General features: G+C 41.2%; 1 protein-coding gene across 6 annotated transcripts in view; it reads right to left on the reverse strand.

Annotated features, from left to right (window-relative positions):
* mef2a (myocyte enhancer factor 2A) overlaps positions 1-20,348 on the reverse strand; it is a 59,800-nt gene continuing 39,452 nt past the window's right edge. The window contains exons 4-11 of one of the 6 annotated variants that reach the window (XM_022754212.1): positions 15,657-15,788; positions 13,870-14,092; positions 12,365-12,424; positions 7,430-7,614; positions 5,898-5,921; positions 4,145-4,274; positions 3,869-3,992; positions 1-3,677 (exon numbers count right to left, since the gene is read on the reverse strand). In XM_022754212.1, coding sequence (XP_022609933.1) covers positions 3,341-3,677; positions 3,869-3,992; positions 4,145-4,274; positions 5,898-5,921; positions 7,430-7,614; positions 12,365-12,424; positions 13,870-14,092; positions 15,657-15,788 — 1,215 coding nt within the window. In that variant the 3' untranslated portion in view covers positions 1-3,340. Of the gene's footprint in view, positions 3,678-3,868; positions 3,993-4,144; positions 4,275-5,897; positions 5,922-7,429; positions 7,615-12,364; positions 12,425-13,869; positions 14,093-15,454; positions 15,590-15,656; positions 15,789-20,348 lie in introns of all 6 variants that reach the window. The other 5 variants (XM_022754208.1, XM_022754207.1, XM_022754209.1 and 2 more) reach the window with 5 other exon arrangements.

The raw sequence follows: 20,348 nt of genomic DNA on the forward strand, positions 1-20,348 counted from the left end.
TTCAGATTGAGCATACACTGAGGTGTTTAATAAAGTTGACAGTTTCTACTGTTTGGGACTTCACATGAGAACAAATTCTATGTAAGAGTTGTTTACTTCATTTTATACAGAATAAGAGAGATAACCTAAATTACACATTAAAAGCCAATATTTGTACTTTTGTGAAGAATACAAATTTTGTACAACAATATCTAGCATAGTATCTTATTTGTTTAATAAAAAGTTCACTTGAATATTTATTGTATGATGAAAATAAAATAACACATTCAAGGGAAATAAAATGTAGATTAACTTAAAATCTCTTTCGATTTTGAAACAAATAATTTCATTATTGGCAACAAAGTCCAGCTTGTGCCGCCAAACGGTCTGAGCATCCAAACCGAAAACAGCTTCTTTAGTTAAGTGAACTATCAACTACAAACACTTACCAAACACATAGTTCTGTTTATAAAAGCCATGAAGCAAAGCAGTGTACTCTTGCACAGCAAAGTGAAGAAAGTCCTCTACAAAGGTTCATTGATTACCCTTTCCTTTCACATTCATCAGTTGTGCACAATTTGGACATAGACCCAAAGAGCAAAGTGTATCACAGTGCATTCACCGTGCATTTTCTTGTGTGAGTCTTTTCTGAGAAGAGGCAGGTCTGGTCAAGTTTGAGTGATATCTGCATTGTTGGTTTTTTTCTTTAACTGAGAGAAAATAAAAGTGGTGTAATTTTTCTTTGGGATAAGGCATTTTCTAACTGTGCATATAGATAGAGAAACTACAAAATTCCCTGATATGTTATCAAGTGCTAAAGTATGTGCTCAACTACGAGGTGATGCTGCCAAGACAGGCAGACAATTTTTGTTGTAGTCATTTATTATTGCTATTTTCACCTGCTGTGTTATACTGGATTACATTATGAACTACTATACATCATGTAATGTCTACTAATGTATATGAACATGAAGAGATTGCCCCGGGGGATCCAAATCAATCAATTTAATTAAATGTATCATATGCATCTTGAAGTTCGGGCACTTCAGGATAAGAGGCTAGCAGTCTCTTCCTAATGCTTTGTGGACTACATATGACCTGTAATGACATCATATTCTGTGTATGTCATGTGAATTGAGGGTAAAACTGCATAGATCATTATGGGCTTATACTGAGAACTACTGTGGTGTTGATGATGGGGGGCGGCGAGAACAGAAACCTCAGAAACACACATAAGATATGTCACGGCGAATGCAGAGCGATAACCTCTCTTGTACAGCAAACTTCTCATACAAATGTGTGCAATCCAGCAGTGAGATTGAAGTCAATGACATTGCATTGTTGTTGTTGTTGTTGTTGTTGTTGTTGTTGTTGTTATGAATTAGCTGCTGAATTATTTGCTTCTGTGATGATGGAGAAGAAAACAAGTCACAGCCCCTTTTTCCTCTCTGCAACGTGTGATGACTGAGGCATCAGCCTTATGTTGCAACACCTTTCACATACATGACTTAAGCACCTTCAGATTTTCACTTTTCTGGCTCCTAAGGTTCCTAGGCCTACAGTACTCCTACAAGTTATAGGGCATTGATATAAGATACAATTTCTGGAGCCAATTAAGGAAACACAGGAGTATTTTTGTACATAATTATGACTGACATTTCAAGTAGACTGCGATATTTACAACCACATGTGGGAACAGGCATGATAAATTTTGTGTGAAGGTCAGCAGCCACTTCTACCACGTGTGTGTCTTCTGCTTAAACTCCATGAAACGGGTAACAGGATAGTGGAAATAGCCTGAGAAATGGCATGTCTTTCAGTTGAGCTACATGCAATAACAATAGATTATTCTTCAATGTGGGGCTGGGACCTTGGGTTTGAATGTTGGCAGTGTATTCCGCAGCTGCTGGTACACAACTAACACGAGCTAACACAATAGGAGGGAAGAAACCCTATTTCCCCTAGCCTTGTGATCATCCTTCACAAATATGAAAATAGTGGAACTTCAACCTCACAGCATTATTATTACAATGTCTTAAGGACAAACAGTCACCACTAATAGAGAGAGAAAAAAAAAACCAAATCGACCATCTGGAACTGAAACACATAGGAGATTATCTTGATAATTCAATTTAGAAGAGATGACAGTAAAATGAACACAATAGCAAATATTGACCAGTGAATGATCTACTTTTTTTAAGGGTCTACTCTTGTAAACTTGGCTGTAATCCACAAAAATATACTTTTCTTGAAAACAGCGATCGTACAGTACTTTCAGTATGTACTCACACCCTGGTGATATATATTAAAGTCGCTATTTACACAACAAAAGAAAATGTTTGGCTCAAATTTTCAATTATACAAACAGAACAGCAAATGTTCATGGCTTTAGATATTGATTCATGGTCTGGTTTACATGACTTTACACTGTTTGTAATAAAGCACAATAAAAAATTAAACTATGGCGAGAGAAATGGTGCATTTGAGTGAACTGTTAGGAAAAACCATAGCAACTGTACAAAACAACACAAAAGAACAGCTTTGGCTTATATTACTGATGAACTGTTAGCAAATGTGAACATGTTGATTTTCTCACCAGTTCAACTGGACAGGTTCGCATTATCGTAATTGCACATGTATATATCCTACTCTTTTAAATTATAAAATGAATAGTATGTCATTATTGCGATAAATTCTGTTGCTATTTTTGTTTTTACCTCCCCATTTATTTCATTTATTCACTAAAGTAGTCTCAACTGTTGTTCTTTGTATGACCAAAATTCCTGTATAGTACTCATTAACCTCATGCTGTCTGTATCTCCTGATTGACTGAATCAATAAATTAGAAGAGGCCACTTGAGACAAAGGTCTTGTATGGTTACAGCATGATTTTAAAAGATAGTTCTTGCAGTGAACGTCATATGTAAGGGTCCTCAGCCTGAAAGCAACACAACTTTCTCTGATTGTTTGCAACATGCGAGCACAACAGCAAAACAGCAACTACATGTAAGTGTCTGACTAGACCAGTGACTACATTAATCTACCGCCTATTGTTTAACATTTTTCTTTCTTCTGCAAAAGTCATCTGAATTGCACCAAGTACCTGATACCACCTGCTTGTGCATATAATTCAGTCCAGCTAACTGAGATTTTTTTTTTTATCTTACTGTATCAGTTTGAGAATTGACTTTAGATATGTCCTGACATGTCTTACATTACATCTCAGTCTTACAAATTGAAAATGGAGTTGAGTAATAGTATCATAATGATAGCTCTAAGGACCCTTCTCTTTCTTTTATCGCCATGTCTAACCCCTCCCTCTCTCTGACTGGCTGGTGACTGGAGGCTTAATCGGGGCTCTTTATGTCACCCATGTGTCCATGCGCAAGCGCTTGACCGAGGGGCTCTCCCTGTCCTCAGAGCCAGCAGGGGGTCTTCCGAGCCCTAGTGGGGAGTGGAAGTCTGGCCGGTGGTCTTCACGATCGCTGCCGTCATATGAGCTACAAGAGGAGCTGAGGCTGTCGGCAGGTGAGCGTCCCAGAACTTCCTGTCGGCTGGACCCTTGCTGCAGCTGTTGCGGGGGGAAGCCGGACGGGGTGACACGCTCCCGTGGCGGCGAAATGGGCTCGGACTTGATGTTTATGCTCTGGCTGGTGCTGATGGAAAGGTTGGAGCCCTGAGGTAGGTGACCTCCACCACTGCAGAGAAGTCAAGCAGGGCATTTTGAGTTCAGACCAAAAAATGAGACAACAAATGTGAGGTGCAACAATGTGAAAAGCCAGAAATATGTAGATGTGTGATTCAGCATAATATCACAGAGCGCAGTGGGTGTTGCTTTTATGTGAGGGCGTCTGGAGAGTGTGCTTTTGTTTGGAAGTGTGTTACTCACACCAAAGAATTAAGAGCTGCCTGGCCCAGTTGATGCTGTTGCCATGCCGACATGGAGCCCAGTGAGAGCCCAGGAGAGCTGAAGCCCTGTAGGGAAGAGATCTCTGCACTGCTCAGGGAGTACTCTGTAAAAACAAAAGCAGCCACACACAGTGAGAACTCACTCACATTTCAGCTACAGCACTGACAAAAGAGCAGGAACCAACAGCGTGTAGTACAAACAGTCACGGCTAAGGCGGTTGTTTTCAGTCTGAGGGGAGAGCAAGGCCAGACTCACCAGCAGGGTTGTAGGAGGTGGGCATGCCTGAGTAGACCAGGCCCTGTGGGGGTAAGCTGGGGGTGGTGACAGACACTACTGGAGTGGCCAGTGGCTGACTGGACTGGGAGCTGCTTATCCTCTGGGTGTTCTGCAAAACACAAAAAGTAACAAGGAAAGTGAGCACAGGCACAAAATGAAGCACTCTAAAACATTACAGTCTAATACTAAACAATGTATGTATTTTCTTATCATTTAAGACATTTAATTTACAGCCTACACTTTTTTCTTTTTTTTAACATATTGTGGTAATCAGGGATGTGAGTGTAATAGTAAGAGCTTCCACAAGGTGGTGGTGTAGCTTTATGGCAAGTCAATATTATGATCCTCCTGATTCAATACTTACTGAATGTTTTGACAAAGATCAAAAAGACAGCAAGAATAAAAACAATAACATATCAATGTATCATTAATATGTTGTGGTTTCTTACAGGGATTTTATGATATTTAATAAAATATGGCTCACTAAAAATATGTGTAGGCAACATTTGTGTACCAAAAACTGAAGATATATGAAGAGAATTTACCACACATCAAAAGTGGTCAGCATGGGCTTTGAAATAGCTAGGTGGATTTCAGCAGTTACAATAAATAATTCATTTATTCCATCAATTTAAAGTGGACAAGTGACAGATGCAGTCAGTGCAGAACTCACAAGAACTGACATGCAACTATAGGCACAACAAATTATTAATCAGATTTATTAGAATCTGCTTAATGAGTTTTACTTTGTTAGTCATGAAAAAATGCTTTTATTGCGATAGTGCAGGGGTGAGACAACTCAAAGAGAGTCTAGAGATCAGTCTTATAATCAAACAAACGACTCTTAACTGAGAACGTGCGAAAGGATAATATAAATGACACATTTCAATTCCTACGGTGACGTACAGGAGAGCCCCAGTGGTTTAATAGTGCAGTGACTGGCATGCAGTCCACAAAAACACACCTACAGAGCTTGGTGTGGTCATGCAGCAAACTACGCAGTGAGCTAACAAATGCACACACTCCAACTACACTCATCAAATGCTGAGAACAATACCATAACAAATCCTCAGAATATAATGTAACAAGCATGTGTGCAGCTGCCACCAGTTACGTCTGAAGCAGAATTGCATCATAATCTAGTTGATGGCTTCCTTGCATTGTTCCAACACTCTCCAGCCAGATGACTTCACCAAACCCAAGTATCACACAGAATGATATCATTTAAGATGATGTCATCTTCTCTTCCTTGGAAAAAAATATAAATGACTTTACTGATTTAACTCAACACTTTTCAAATTCTCAAACTTTTCAGATTGTCACTACAATGTAATAGTTTTAAAAAATTAAACATTGATTTGTGCTTAGCTGTCTCTCTGTCTCTCTCTCTCTCTCTCTCTCTCTCTCTCTCTCTCTCTCTCTCTCACACACACACACACACACACACACACAAACTAAAACACACACACACACACACACACACACACAGACTACTGGTGGTATATGACTAACACTGACGTGTTGGGAATAGAGGAGCCAATTTAACAGGCTCAGGCAATTTTCACAGGCCAAACCCAAAACATGCAGTGACAAAACGTTTTTTTTAATTTATTATTGCTGGCAGTTCTGAGAGCCAATCTCCGCTTTGAGCATTGCCTTTAGTCTAGCATGTGTGATTACCGGAAGCATGTTCACATTTCAGCCATTTGCCCAGGCATTTGTCAAAACTCACCAAATCCATTTCCTCCTCCTCCGACTGCCCTCAACAGAAGAAAAGAAGAGAGGCAAAGTTACAGAAAAGAAGCAGAGCAACTGTAAATTGCTCTGGAAAATAGTGCCAGCTATCTAGATTTTACAGTAAAAGGGGACAATAGGGGACATAAAAGTGTGGATGACTTCTGCAGTCGTTGTAAAATCACACTCATTTTGTGCCTATAGTCTGTTGTAATACTCAAGAACCAATTTATCCAAAGCTTAGGCACATGATTAACATTCAAGTATGTGGCCACAATCTTCCAACAGTGTGTGGACATGACGTTTGTTTATCTTGCAAATGATGAAGAAGAAGCAGCTAATTCCTGGACAAAAGCCAGTGAAGTTAGGAACTGAGAGTACAGTAAGGCTGAAAAATTGTTCTGGATATTGACTAATGCTCACCTGATTGTGAACATGACACTGCAATCACCTCATAATAACCAGAAATCACAGATAAAGTTTCTTCACTGGTATCAACAATGACTGCTTAGCACTGTGCATTCCAAATCCGCCCTGTGCTGAGGGAAAAACCAGAAGGCCATCTTCCATCTTTCCTGTGCTGTGGGACATACTGTGACCAGACCAGGGCTGTCTTAATACCCACACTCAATCAATAGCGGCAGGAAGACACGACAAGGGCGACAAGATATTATCTGGCTCACACCCTGGGCCCCATGATTAAGTCTTCATCTACACTCTGTCACACTGAGATGTGATTAATTTAATACCATTATGTCCTAATGACAGGCTGTCTGCAGACCTGCCACAGCCAGCACCGAACTGCTTCCGTGGCTCAGACAGAACAGAACCGACCTCCCACCCCTGCCTAACTGGTTTCAGATCTCTTGCAACGCAACCTGTCCTGCTCTACTGACTTCACATGCCGACATGGTGACACACAGTTGTTTTAAACACTGATCCAGGCTAGTCGAGGCTCGGCAAAGGAAGAGCACCCACAGTAACCTGAGGTTTATTTACCAAACACAATCATTTTCCTGGCGTGGCTCCTGTTGCTGACAACACCGGCAACACGCACATGCATTTCTGGCCGGGGTGTCTGAAAATCCCCCACTTACAGCGTTTTCTGAATGTTGATTTATGACCAGCGGAATCTGGTTTAGCCTCAGGTGTTCACTGCGGTCAGAGCGCTCTGCATCTTCATTATTAGAATTAGAGAAAGCCTCTTTAAAATCTGAATAACTGGGTGAGAGTTGTGACACCTGGGCAGCAGATTGTTGAAGAGCGCAGTGCAAGAGGAACGCTGCTCACATGAGGCCTGCATGCTGTGATAGAGTTCCACTTGGCAGATAAACATAGTCCTTGGTGAGGTGACAACCTCAGTAGCACAGCATGCTACACTGATGTGACATCAAAAATAACGGTAGGCAAAATCCTGCAAAGAAGAACATCTCGATAAAGACACTAAACAATGCTCTACTCTGCCCTGCAGCAGAGAGACTTAAAGGACCATTCGTCGGTGATGTGTGCAGCAGTGTGCTCTGTACTCACCAGCGGGGGCATCATCCCTTTGCTCGATGGAGGGATAACAACCCTTAGGTCTGGCTTACGGCTTCCCATTCCCATGTTCCCTCCAGGGGGTGGTGGAGACTTGGTGGGCATGACTTTACCCAGGCCATTGCCGCTGGGTGTGCTGAGGAGGCCCGGAGAGCCCCTAGGGTTAACAAAACCATTCCCTGCAGAGGCACAAAGCAACAGAAACACATCATCAAACCATGGACTGTGACTGACAACACTCTCAGTCATCAAGCAAACCTCTCACTCCGTGTTGTTTCCAGCTTGCTGCAGCACACAGTGTTAAGTGTTTCCAACCCTCTGGGAAGTTTTAATAGACTTGGATAATTATCCTGCACATTTACAAAAATAAAATGTCCATTTCAAAATTGATGAGCCTTTTATTTTTATTGTAAATGATTACATCAAAGTCAATTCTATGTATCTTGGGATGAGGAGCAGTTCACTGACAAATGTACTGTGACTGCTTAAAAGAAATAGCTGAAGCCATTACAGTTGAATAAAAACAATAAAAATAGATGTTTTTTTTTTCTAATTGTGCACACAAACAATAGCAAAGTGCTAGATTCCCTCTTCAACTTTCACACCTTGATGTGCATGGCCATTAGTAATTTCCTTTTCTTTTTTCAAAAAGCGAGTATGAGTACCCACCAACTTATTTTAAGAGCCTCCACACCCACAACCACTAGACAAATATCTCATAAAAAGGATTAATACTATCATTGGGTGTGAACAGATTATCGAAATTCAATCCAAAATGTTATTTTTATTCATTTTGTTTGTTTTGATAGCCCACAAATTTAAGAAATACCTTCTTCTTCATTGGTAGTTTGCAAATGAAAATAAATCATTCTGATGCACAACTACAGTTTCAAAATTTGACCAATGCACTGTAAACTGTCTGCACCTTGGTATTTTGATATCTGTTTAGTTCAGTTTTCTGTTCAGTTTTTCTGAATACAGGTTTCAGAAAAAAGATTTATTCAACCCACAGTACCTTGTTTGAATTGTTAACCAAACAAAGACAATTTTTGTGAGTGCACTTGGATTTTAAATTGAATTCACTTTATGTAAGTCTGAGTAAAAACTATACTTATATAACACAGACTCAAAATGCAAAGCAAAAACTATGTAGAAAACAAGGGGAAGAGCAAATGAATGGTATCTAACACTGCATCAACAGATCAGTAACACTTCAACAAGTTGCTGACTTCTCCATTGTGTTCAGTGTATCCCAGTGAAACACAAAGTGTGCACAACGAGTAGGCTCTTGCGTAGGAACATAATGGAACAATAGCCCCTCTGACTGCAGATAAGAACAGCAACAATTCACGGTCAAATAAACAGTAATGACACCTACAATAGTATCTCACAGCTGAATCAACAGTATATACAAGCAGCTATCGCCATCAGCTCTGGCTTTGATCATACAAGACTTGGCTGCTGCAAGAAAACCGTGTTTACAGAATTAGCAGAGTAAATGTCCAAGGCCCTAAAAATAGAAAACCTGATTAAAAGCAGTGAAGATGTCATTCTGTGGGAATGAGATGTTAGTGCAAATAGAAGTTGATGTAAAGCAATGGGTTGCAATTTGGCAAATGAAATGCTTTCTGAGTAAGCTGTGATATTTTACTTTGAGATTCTGCCCTGAAACATAAAGCTGTTGTTAAGAAAAGACAAAAGAGACAGCAGAGAGAGGCATTTTTTTCACAACAGACATTTTGACTTCTCATAGGTACACAAGTATGCAGCCAGCGTTGATGATTGCTGCATTCCAATATGTGTTTTAGTAAGCCACGCCATTGACTAGCATGCACAGTACAAGGGCCCTGAAACTGGTCAGCCTCAATATAATACAAACATTTTTAATTACACCACATTTTCTGCTATGAAATAATAATAAAGTTACTAGTTAGTTAGTTTTTAGACATCTCACAATAACACACATACAAAACTAAAAGAAAAGACATCAATTATAAGACTATATGTACTTCTGTATACCTTTAAATGACAAATGTTAAATCACAGAATTTAAATAAATTGTGTACTGAAAGCAAAGGCATGATATAACCCTGAGGTTTATCCTGAAAAAGGCCACTGTTCCCTAACTTAGTTTAAATGTTTTATATGTGAATAGCCAAGTATATATATATATATATATATATATATCATTGTAGTGGAGTCGATACCAACATACGCTGGGCTGATAACAGCGTGACACACTGGACACTGTGCCAGTTCATCACAAGGCAAAGACAAGACAGACAGACAGTCGGTGCTGTCTTTATTGGCTAATTTAGACTTGGATTAACCCACCTGACTTGCATATCTTTGGAATGTGCCTCTGATTACAACTTCAGATGTCTGAGGATCACTAAATCCCCACACTTCTTTCAAATAATTGCCAAGACGGGAACACATGTCCGAACAAATACTTAGACCACAAAGTTAATTCTGAGCCAAGATAACAGCCACAGATTAAGACCCAGCCTTTCAGCGGGGACATTACAGTGGGCTTTTCTGATGTCTGCCCTCATTCTATATTCAGACTTGCCTAACAGATTGGTTGCGCCAATAAATCCTCTCTGGCTGAAAACTGTGCATGTTGAAAGCTGTTTGGTTTCTGTTCATTGTCTTGAATTATTAACACAGTATAAGGCATTACATAAGGCCTTGTGTTTACAACTGAAACATTCAGTTCTCATTTTAAGTTCAAGGAAAGAAAACACAGTGACTTATTGTGCCCAACCTCCCACATGTGTCAGGTTCAGGCAAAAGAGAAAATGTCTTGATGAATGAGAAAGAAATAATAGATGTGAATCAAGGACCTCAAAAAAAAAAGAATCATTCTCTAATAGTAGAAGTCACGCACAGTCCTAGTGTTGTGTCTCAGAAAAAAATGACCGGGAAAGATGTGCAGAGGGTGATTTTTTTAAGACTAGATACTGATGGTAGCCAGGCAAATTATTGTACTTGGCCCCCCCATGCTTTTCCTAGAAACTTGAGACTTGAAACTAGCCTAGACCGTTCAAGTTATTATTTTTTTTTTTATACAGCATGGGTATGATTCATCACCATCCTCCAACTTTGAATACAGGTTTCGCATTCAATTAATTTGGCATGAAGAAATCACAAACTACAATAAAAGGAAACGACTTTTTTGAAAGTAAAATCTGCACCGACGCAAACTTGGTGCAGCCACAGTACTATTCATTCCATTGCCAGATGTGATCTGCTGAACATACAAACCTTGCTTTGTAAATGTGTTTCAAGAGCTTGCAATGCTCCGGTATTAATGAAGGGATGTGTACAGCTTGCAGACATATTGCATAACAGAGAGAGCACTCTTTAAATCCTCCCTGTTCACCACAACTTCCATTCTTAATGCTCACCAGTCAAGGACCATAGCTTGTAATTAGGTGTAATTGTCTGAGTTGTTGAGAGAAAAGATCTATTACAGAACTTCACATAGAAGTAACAGCAGCTGCTGAACCATTATCTGAACCAGACACTAGATGAGAACAACCATAGGTGGCTTATTTCAGAGAGAACATAATTTTTTTTGCTTGGAAAATCTTTCCGGTAATGTTCACTGCGACATCAACCTGCTTGCAATCCAGGTTTCACAATCAACTAATTACTAAATAATCACTCTTCCAGATCCCACATATAAAACAGCTGTCCATCACTATTAACCGGGACCCAGAGGTTGCGAGGTACATAAAAAGAGATCAGTTTCCTCTACTATTTGTCAGTGTTTCACACCAACTTTGCTGCACATGTGCTCAATCTTCTCTCCATGGCGACACCGTCGAACAGGAGAGAAGATGTCACACAGCACATCTTCCATCTGGCCACTTTGAAAGGCTTCTGCTGCGGTCATAGCTGCTACTTGTGAAAAATCAGAGCTATGTCAGGAATGGTCATCTGACAGCAGGCCTGGAGAGGTTTCTCCTCCCCGTAGTCGCTGCTCTTCTACACAGTTGGTACAAACAACAGCTGCAGCATGCTCACACCATGCCAAACGCCGACGCCCCCCTGGCAGAGGATCCTTACTCTAACCCGACCCCGGTACCACACCCAAAACTTAAAACTCACCCAGCGCCCTCTTTAAAATGCTGACTGTAAACCAATATGAGGTGGTCTTCATACCTTCTAATCAATGCCTAATCGAATATCGCCTTTAACCCCATATTCTGGTGGTCTTCAGCTTGCTGTTATCATCGAGTGTCATACAGTTCCATAACTTCTTTCTGCATTATTTCAGAAAAACTATATGGAACACATGCAAGCTAAGTGACAAGGAAAGAGTTAAAGTCCACCTGCCTCCGCCTCTCACACAGCACATTGCAGCCATGACAGGCTGTCCGGTCATTGTGTACCGAGGACTTAGTGGGATGTCATGGCCCGAATACCTACAGGGTTATGCTGGTCTAGGCATCTTACAGACCCTCACCAGCCTTATAAGGGCTGCCAGGGGGGGAAACAGATGCACCTGTCAATAGAGGGAAGGAAAAAGGAGGAGGGCGCGCTACATAGAGGTGACAGGTTTAAAGGAAACGCTGTGTTTATTTATCTGCCAAAGTCAGTTGGACAGCTAATTACCTCACCTGGTTACCCCTTTCAAGCACACACACACCACACTGTGTGAATACTACTGAGCTGTTTCCCATCTCTCAAACATGCATTTAACAAGCATATGATACATTTCCTCTGTTGAGGGGAGCATCACATGAATTCCGTTTGCATGCAGTGAAAATATAGTCAGGCAAAAGCACTATCAGTCAATGATAGTGACAACTGTCTTGAACCAATCACAGATGGATACGCAACTATCCAGCTCGCGTGCTAAGCAGGAGGCCTATTGGGCAGAGCTACAGAGAGCTAATGAATCTCTCCGGGAGGACTTACCCGCTGGGCTGGAGCCCGCACCACTTGGCACTGAAAGGTCTGTGGTATCCAGCATGCCACCTAATGAGATGCACAGAGTGATATGATTAACCATCTGCATCCTTCTGCAAGCTAGTAGAGCATGTGATGGAGATGCCAGACCAGACATGAAAATGTCATGTAGATCTATCTTCACTGCACACAAAAGGGAAGCATGTGCTCCTGCCTGTGTTCTCATGGAGGGGAAATATTCACTATGTGATTACGGAGAGCAAAATCAACCATCCCACTATGAGGATGCACCTTCAACAAGCAATTATTCAGTCTCTTGGAAATCAGGGAACGATTGGTGGAGTCTCTCTTAATTGTATTATGAACACTCTGCCAAGCAAACACTTTCAAGAGATACACTTAAATCAAAGCACACAATGCAAATATGAATCATAAAAAAGACAAAAGAAAAAAAAAACAGACAACTTGCAGCGAAAATTCAAGAAAGAATAGTTATTGTGGCAAAACAACCATCAAGTAAACTCCCTGCAAATGGGTAGGTGTCAACCAATTCTGATATGTGGTTAAATTTGAATGAGGTATTTCACACCTTGTTGCATGTACCTCTATCGTATGCAGTGCAGCTGAATCTTGCAAAAGCCATCTGGACTAACTGAGTCAGACCAGTCATACAAGTACTAGCGTAAACTGACATCATTTTTCCACAATGCTGAGACAGTAAAAGGTGTGATGATGAGCATATCAGAGGGTGTGAAAAAAACACGTATCACACAAATATATTACTCTTACACCCAATGCCATTTTGGAAAAACAGAAGTGTAAATGCTACTGTATACATATCAGAGACCAAAAAAACAACAAACCGAATTTATCTTTAAAGAATGGTTTAACACTGAGAGTTAAATCTTATTATTACTATACATTTTATTTTACTAGGTAAAAAGTCTCAGTGAGATTAAAATCTCTTTTTCAAGAGTCACCTGGCCAAGACAGCAGCATAAACACTGTTATAACAATAAACATAAACAATAAAAACAGACAAATTCAACTGTCAGACACTACAAACGATAAATCCAGTTAATACACAATACTATTATGATTTCATGGAAAATTTAGAAGCAATCATATTGACCCTTTAATATTGACTTAAATTCTCCCACAGTCATCAGCTCTGATCATTTCAATTTTGTTCTGGGGACCAACATGTGTAGAATATTGTGAAAGGCGATAAGGAGATCGATACCAAACCTGAGTATATGTGCTAAGTATGTAGCTGGAGACAAGAGGCGTTTAGCCTAGCTTAGCATAAAGAAGGTGGAGAAAGGGTCTTTATGTGAAGCTAAGCTAATGACCCCCTGATTGACCACCATCAGTTTTAACTAGAATGTTGTCACAATAGTTAGAAAGATGCTATAATCACAAGAAAATCTATACAGAAAGGCTCTAATCAATTCAATCAAGTCCAGGTGGTCCGGATCATTTTCATCATCACTGACCAATGAATTTCCACTAACCTGCACTTCCTGCACTGGTGGGCCTCTGGGGGCCTCCACTGGAGCCCACATTTCTGTGCAGAGAGGACTGTGGAGGGGACAGCATCCCACTATCACTCAGAGAGGCTGTGGCTGCCGCCAGGGACTGGCTGCCCAGAGTCCCTCCTGGCTGGTACATGGCATTAGGATTGGATACAGGCACTGCCACATGCATGGAGAAGTTCTGCTGAGGCAATGCTGTGGGCTAGAGGAGGGAGACACACACAAACACACTCAAAATCCAAGGTCTGATGATGAGTCTGATGGGTCAGTGGTTGTCATGGCATCATTAACAAAGAACTACCCTTGAGGGTCAGCTTTAATAAAACTAATACAGTACATTCACAAATAGTCAGGCAGCGTAGAGGATATACTATAGTTGCTTTAAAACAGAATGTTTTCAGAAACACTAGTGAGTGACACCATACAACCATCAAAAAAGTTTATTCTCATTAACATTATACATAGAATATACACAAATCTTCAGTGCTACCACAGTGCACACAAAACACAGAAAACAAAAACCCAAAAAACATGCATTCAGGTGGTCACTTTGGCATTGCAGCAGTCAGCACTACAGATGTACTTGTGCCTTTTCAATCACCACTGTCTAATGTTGCTCTCAGTATGACAGAGAAGGGTAGTGGGGATTCACAACTTCAAGAATCGTGACTCACTTGCATTTACCTACAAAGTGCTGACTGTGCAAAGCGCAAGTGAGAATGATAGGTGGTAGTGAGAACGTTTCATCATAGCATTATCCAGTGAGCCAGTCGGTTGTTATCATTAGTTTGTTAATGGCAAAGTGATGCTCTTCAAGTCAGGAACATAGAGAAAATGACTGCTTAGTAAGCACTATGTTCTTGCACATTTCTAATATTGTCACGCATGATAAGATCACAAAAGATTTGTGGTATTTTAGAGGGTGAGCCAGTGTGGTACTTGATGAAGGAGAGGGAAGATGCTAAATGACAGTGTAGTGCTAGTGAGCTCTGAGAACACTTTGCGGCCGGAACTGCTCAGGAGTAAGAGATGTTTTATGCGAGAATGCAGTGAGAGACGTAATAGAAAGATTTGAAAGGAAAATTGTGAACATTATATTAAATAAATCTTTATTTGTTTTTTTGTTGAGTTTGTTGAGGTGGAAATCAGGGTCGAGATGGAGACAACCCACCCCTACATCACACAGTCTGCAGATCTCCAGTATACGTGAGTAAGTATTTACTGTTCCAGATGCGTTTAAATAGCAACTGTTGTTTTATTTATGATAACATCACCATGATACTAGGGCTATAATCTTTCTAGCAGAAGGATGCAACATTTCACCTGTTAATGAAATGTGATCTTATCAGGGTGTGCCAAAATATCAGTTGCAGAACAAATCAACATAAGAAACAAATGCACACCCAGTGAAGTGGGTATTAATCTTAAGCTGGAGTAGTTCTGAAAGAAGTTGACAGAAGTTCTGGGGTAGGGTAACAAAAAGAGGAAAAGTTAAATGAAAAAAAAGAGTGAAAATCCTTTGTGCCACAAAGCCAAGCAAAAACGGTGCATTTACAGTACTTACGATTTTATGATTTCTCATCATATTATCAAACTCCTCATTAATTTTTTTATACTTTTCTTCTGTGTGAGGAGTGAGGACATATGAGGCATCAGGGTCCGGGCTATCACAACCTCTGTGTTCTTTCTTGTTTAGCGCCTGTAGTGAACATCAACATAAAGACAGGAATCAACACAAAATAGCAGGGGACAAAGGAAGTACTTACACCACAGCGCTTGTACATTAAATCACTCTCTTCGCTTAGTTTGCCGAAATGGTCGTCCATGAGGGGGCTGTGCCCAAAACAGTCATCAGGATCAGGACTAGCACAGTCATTATGGCCTTTGTTTCTCAATTTCTGAAATGAAATTGCACAGTTGAAAAGAAACAGTATACAAGATGTGGCTCTGTGTTTTTGCTGCTTGTTAACTATACATCTCTATCTGAAAAACATGTTTTTAAAAAAATAAAAAAATGAATCAACAACTATTGCTGTCGTCCTTTTTTATTAATGTTTGTCCTTCACATTTTTCATTTTGTTACAGTAAAACATTAAGAGGTGCTACAGCAATGCTAGGCTAAACTCTAGTTCAATGCAAGGCTCTGGAACAAGGGGAAACTGAAATGTCACTCCATATCCTTTTACCCTTCAGAAGTGTTCGGAGAAACAAAATATTGTCCTCCTCCCTTTTCCTCCCTTTCTCTCTCTCTCTCTCCTCGAACCCCCCTCCCTGCCTCCGTCCCTCTCTGTTCTTCCTTCCCTCTTGCTGCAAGTGTGTGTTTGCATTTTTCATTATATTTCAGTTATCATAAGCTACCCAGCTGGAAGAAACCCCTACATAAGAAGATTCTACAGCAGAGCACTTTAGCTTGTCCCAGACTGTGATTCAGTATGGTTGTCACTCATGGGATCTTATCAAAGTTAATGCATGTGGGGAATAAAATGGATTATCAAATGTGGTCAAAATGCCTATTTGAGCATGAAATTGAGCAATTATTGTAAAAGCAAAGAGCTCATAAGTACATAGGGTGGTGTGTTGTGGTGTTATAAAGAGCCTATTCTAACTTCAGGAGAAAAAAAAAAAAAAAACACATGTCATACAACTAAACAAATAAATGCAGCACTGTGCTCTTTTGCTCACTTTCAGGCAGGCTGTTCTCTGCTCCTCATTACAGCTCTGAATAGCGGTGTTAACAAGACTTGCTGACAGCATGTGACAGCTTGTGATATCAAGGCAGTGTACATCAAAACATGATTTATGTGTGGCTCTCAAGGTTTCTCTATCAGGCCGCTGCAGGTCCACAGCAGCGCCCTGCCCTGTCTGTGGGCTGCCTCGGAGGCCTCGTGTCTACAGGAAGGTCGCTGACTCCTGTGGATGTAGGGGTCAGAGTGTGAGCCAGGGGAGAGTTACCTCCACACACTAATGAGACCTTACTCTCTGTTTCTGGTCTTCATCACCCAACAAAGTGGAAAATGTGTGTGTGTGTGTGTGTGTGTGTGTGTGTGTGTGAGAGAGAGAGAGAGAGAGAGAGTGAGAGAGAGAAACAGAAACTATAAGAGTAGGAGTGTGTGCGGTGCATATGTGCAATATCTGTGTGTTGAGTGTGAGAGAGTATGACTTCTGTGTGTGTGTGTGTGTGTGTGTGTGTGTGTGCGGCGAGGGGGGTCGGGGTTACTTCTACAGCTGCTACATCCTCTGACAGCGGTGTGACAGTACGTTTAGGTCTGTGCAGACAATGTGGCTTACCCAGCGCTGCTCACCACAACCTCAGTGTAAGTCACATTTCCTAAAACCTGTGCCATGGCTTTATGAGACTCCTGCATATCACATCATTGCTCATTAAAAAAACAGGCACTGCTCACTCCCTCACTGCTCACTCCATCTCCATGCATTCACGTGCATACAATTTGTGAAGGATGTACTGTACACATTTGGACACAAAAACAATGTTAATCTGCAGTGTACAAACAGAAATGTGACGCTGTGAACAGCTGAGACACAAAGAAGGAAGTTCAGAAAAGCACCCACATTTCTTCAAACATAAGTGTCCACAATGCCCAGAGGACAGCAAGAGAGAGAGAGAGAGAGAGAGAGAGAGAGAGAGAGAGAAAAGTCTTCTGGATAATGAATGGCCAGCATTGTACCACAGACGCATTACTGTTTGGTGTGGTACAGAGCAGTGGCATTCTTCTCATTCTAAGAAAACGCCTTGCTGGTTCATTTCCTGTTTACTGAACGAACCCTCTTTAGTTAGGGTCCTGAAAGGCCTGTGTTTACTGGGGTTAAACTATGCACTTTCTCCACCAGTGAGCCAAAGATCTGATCTCAACCTGCAAATTTTAAGTTCCAACCTGCTCATTATGTGAATATCTTGGTCGGAGTGGTCAGGCACGGCTGTGCAAGATGGGCAGGGCTGCTCTACTTTCACAACAAGCCTGGCCAGCCTTCAGTTTGCCGCACCCACTGGCCCAAGCCATTTAGGGAAGGATTGCAGCAGCGCGGTGGGTGAGCAGGAACCAGATAGCAGCGGGTAACGGCAGGCAGCATTCAAATCTATTCCATGATACATGACAGGGATCACTATAACACATTATCTTCAAAAAGACGCACTAAAGCTGCAATGAAAGATGCTGCATATGCACGACATTTGGTGCGCAAGAGTTAATCACCCCTGTGGAGTTCTAATGTATATAACACTGAAGGCCTGGGAAAGCATGGCTGTAATTCTCTCTTAAATGGCTTGGCATGTTTTGGGTGTCCCACAGACGCTGCCCACAGCTCCCAGTAAATGGATCACTAAATCAGCACATGGCCAAACAGGTGTCCCTCTTCCAAACACCTGTCAAGACCTGGCTCCCCATGCTGTCCAATCAGAGGCGGCCGCGCAGAGACATGGCCGTAGAAGGGACCACATGTAGCCCTGAAGGCCACCTGACCCCAGCTCAACTTCGCTCTTATATGTCAATGCAGCAGGCCGCTCCAGAGACTACAGTGCTCTGACCTAGAAAAGGGGAAACTTACTATACAATCAGCTTGCAAAAAAAAAAAAAAAAAAAAAAGGTAACTTCTTTTTGAATTATGAATAGGTTGATGAAAGCCGTTTCAAAATGTCTCTCAAATGTTGAATCAAGCTGTGGGGTTTGTATTTTGGAAAGTTAAGTTGGCTGGATGTGAATACAGCTGAGGTTGGAATTTTCAGTAGCATTTCTGATGAAAGATATGGGCCGTTGTTGCGGGAGGGGGGCTGCAGAGAGTATAGACAAGGGAACTTGTGTAATCTATTCACAGGGCCCTGAGAGGCTCACAAAGATGAGTGGGACCAAGGCCAGCTGCTATTTTCTCACAGCAGTCCAAACCTGTATTGATAGAAATTTGGCTCTTCAAATAAAAATGAGACTCTGAGTGGCTGACGTCAAACCAAATGAACGCTATTGTCTGTTTTAGATGTCAGTTTGCTCATGTGATACTTCAACTTCTCTTAAAGAAACATTTTCCATTGCAGGAGGCCTTGAAGGTTCCTTGTCCTAAAGAAAACATCTCCACCTGAGCCCTGACTACTAACCTAGCTGTAACCATGGGGAGCATTCAGTACAGTAATTGCCTCTCCCGGTTTGCAGTATTTGTTCAGAGCAGAAGGCTATAGTGCAGTGAAAGACAACCTTGCGTACCACTTTGATTTGCTATAAATGTGAATTTTTTTTTTTAAATGTAATTCTGCACAATGACTACCTACTTAGTACATCCTTTGCATCATCCCTAAGTTATCCTCTAGTCAACCCTGGACCACAGATTTACGTTTAAGCACTATATTTACATTTTTATTTCAAAATTGACACAAACACTATTGAATGGATTTAAAAATAAAACACCAACCATTGCATAAGCCACCTACATCACCTGTTTCTTGAGAAGTACTTTCAGTGAAATAGGCCCAAGCAATTTACTCTGCTGCTGTGAGTCTTGGAAAACCATTTCACTCTGATGTTCTCCCTCTCTTGTGTCAAGAGAGCTTTCTGCATTTAACTTATTCATGTACTGTACAGTACTGTATGTGAATAGAAGGCAGGGTGAAAGGAGAAAGATAGTAGTTAGGTATAAAAGCTGAAGTTCAAAATTGTGGGGGAGATGGCTGAAAGGAAGGTATGAAGAGGCTGTTTCTATGGTCTCCTCCATTGTGCCTGAGTCACAGCAAAAGGCTATACTTACAGTAGCTTGCGCTATTGGTGGAGCACCACCTGACCTATGACTGGTGCACCGCAGCTCGGATTACATGGCCCTCGACAGCAGGACAGTTTGTAGCGTAATGGCAATACAGCAGGAAATTACACAAAATGTTCCAAAAGTGGAGTAGATCATGAATGTTTAATGCATGTGTTTGTTCCATCCTTTCCCTAAAGTACACACAAGCTATATTTTAACCGCTTGTTGTGCAGTGGCCTGCCCTCACCTCATTTCAGCCGAGTGTCCCAGCCTCTCACCCTGCACTGCTCTGAATTAGCCCTTGTGCCCACCACTACACTAAGCAAGGTGGCGTGCTAATCCTCATGACATCACTATTGTGTCCAGGCCGTTCCATCTAATGTGCTTATCAAAGGGCTTCTTTGAGTGTGAACGCACTAAGAAATCAGCATGGGGAGGCGGCTGATAGGAAGGCTTTTATCTGCTGAGGAATATTTCTGCTCTTATATAACATCTTAAGAGACTTTCACTACCGTCATGTTCCCTTTCCCCTGTGGTGCTGTAGTCTTCACTTGAGGGGAATAAAAGCCTCTTTTTGTTGGTCTTTAGGCTCTGTACGCCATGGCCCATGCAACACTGGGTTACTGTAATATACGAAGCCTTCTTCTCTCCCCTTTTCCCACCACATATTGTGAGTTGGAAGCAAGGGGGCTATTAGATAAGGAGACCTCTGTAAT

The sequence above is a fragment of the Seriola dumerili genome, unplaced genomic scaffold (assembly GCF_002260705.1).
Source record: "Seriola dumerili isolate Sdu_G_001 unplaced genomic scaffold, Sdu_1.0 BDQW01000219.1, whole genome shotgun sequence".
Classification (NCBI taxonomy): domain Eukaryota; kingdom Metazoa; phylum Chordata; class Actinopteri; order Carangiformes; family Carangidae; genus Seriola; species Seriola dumerili.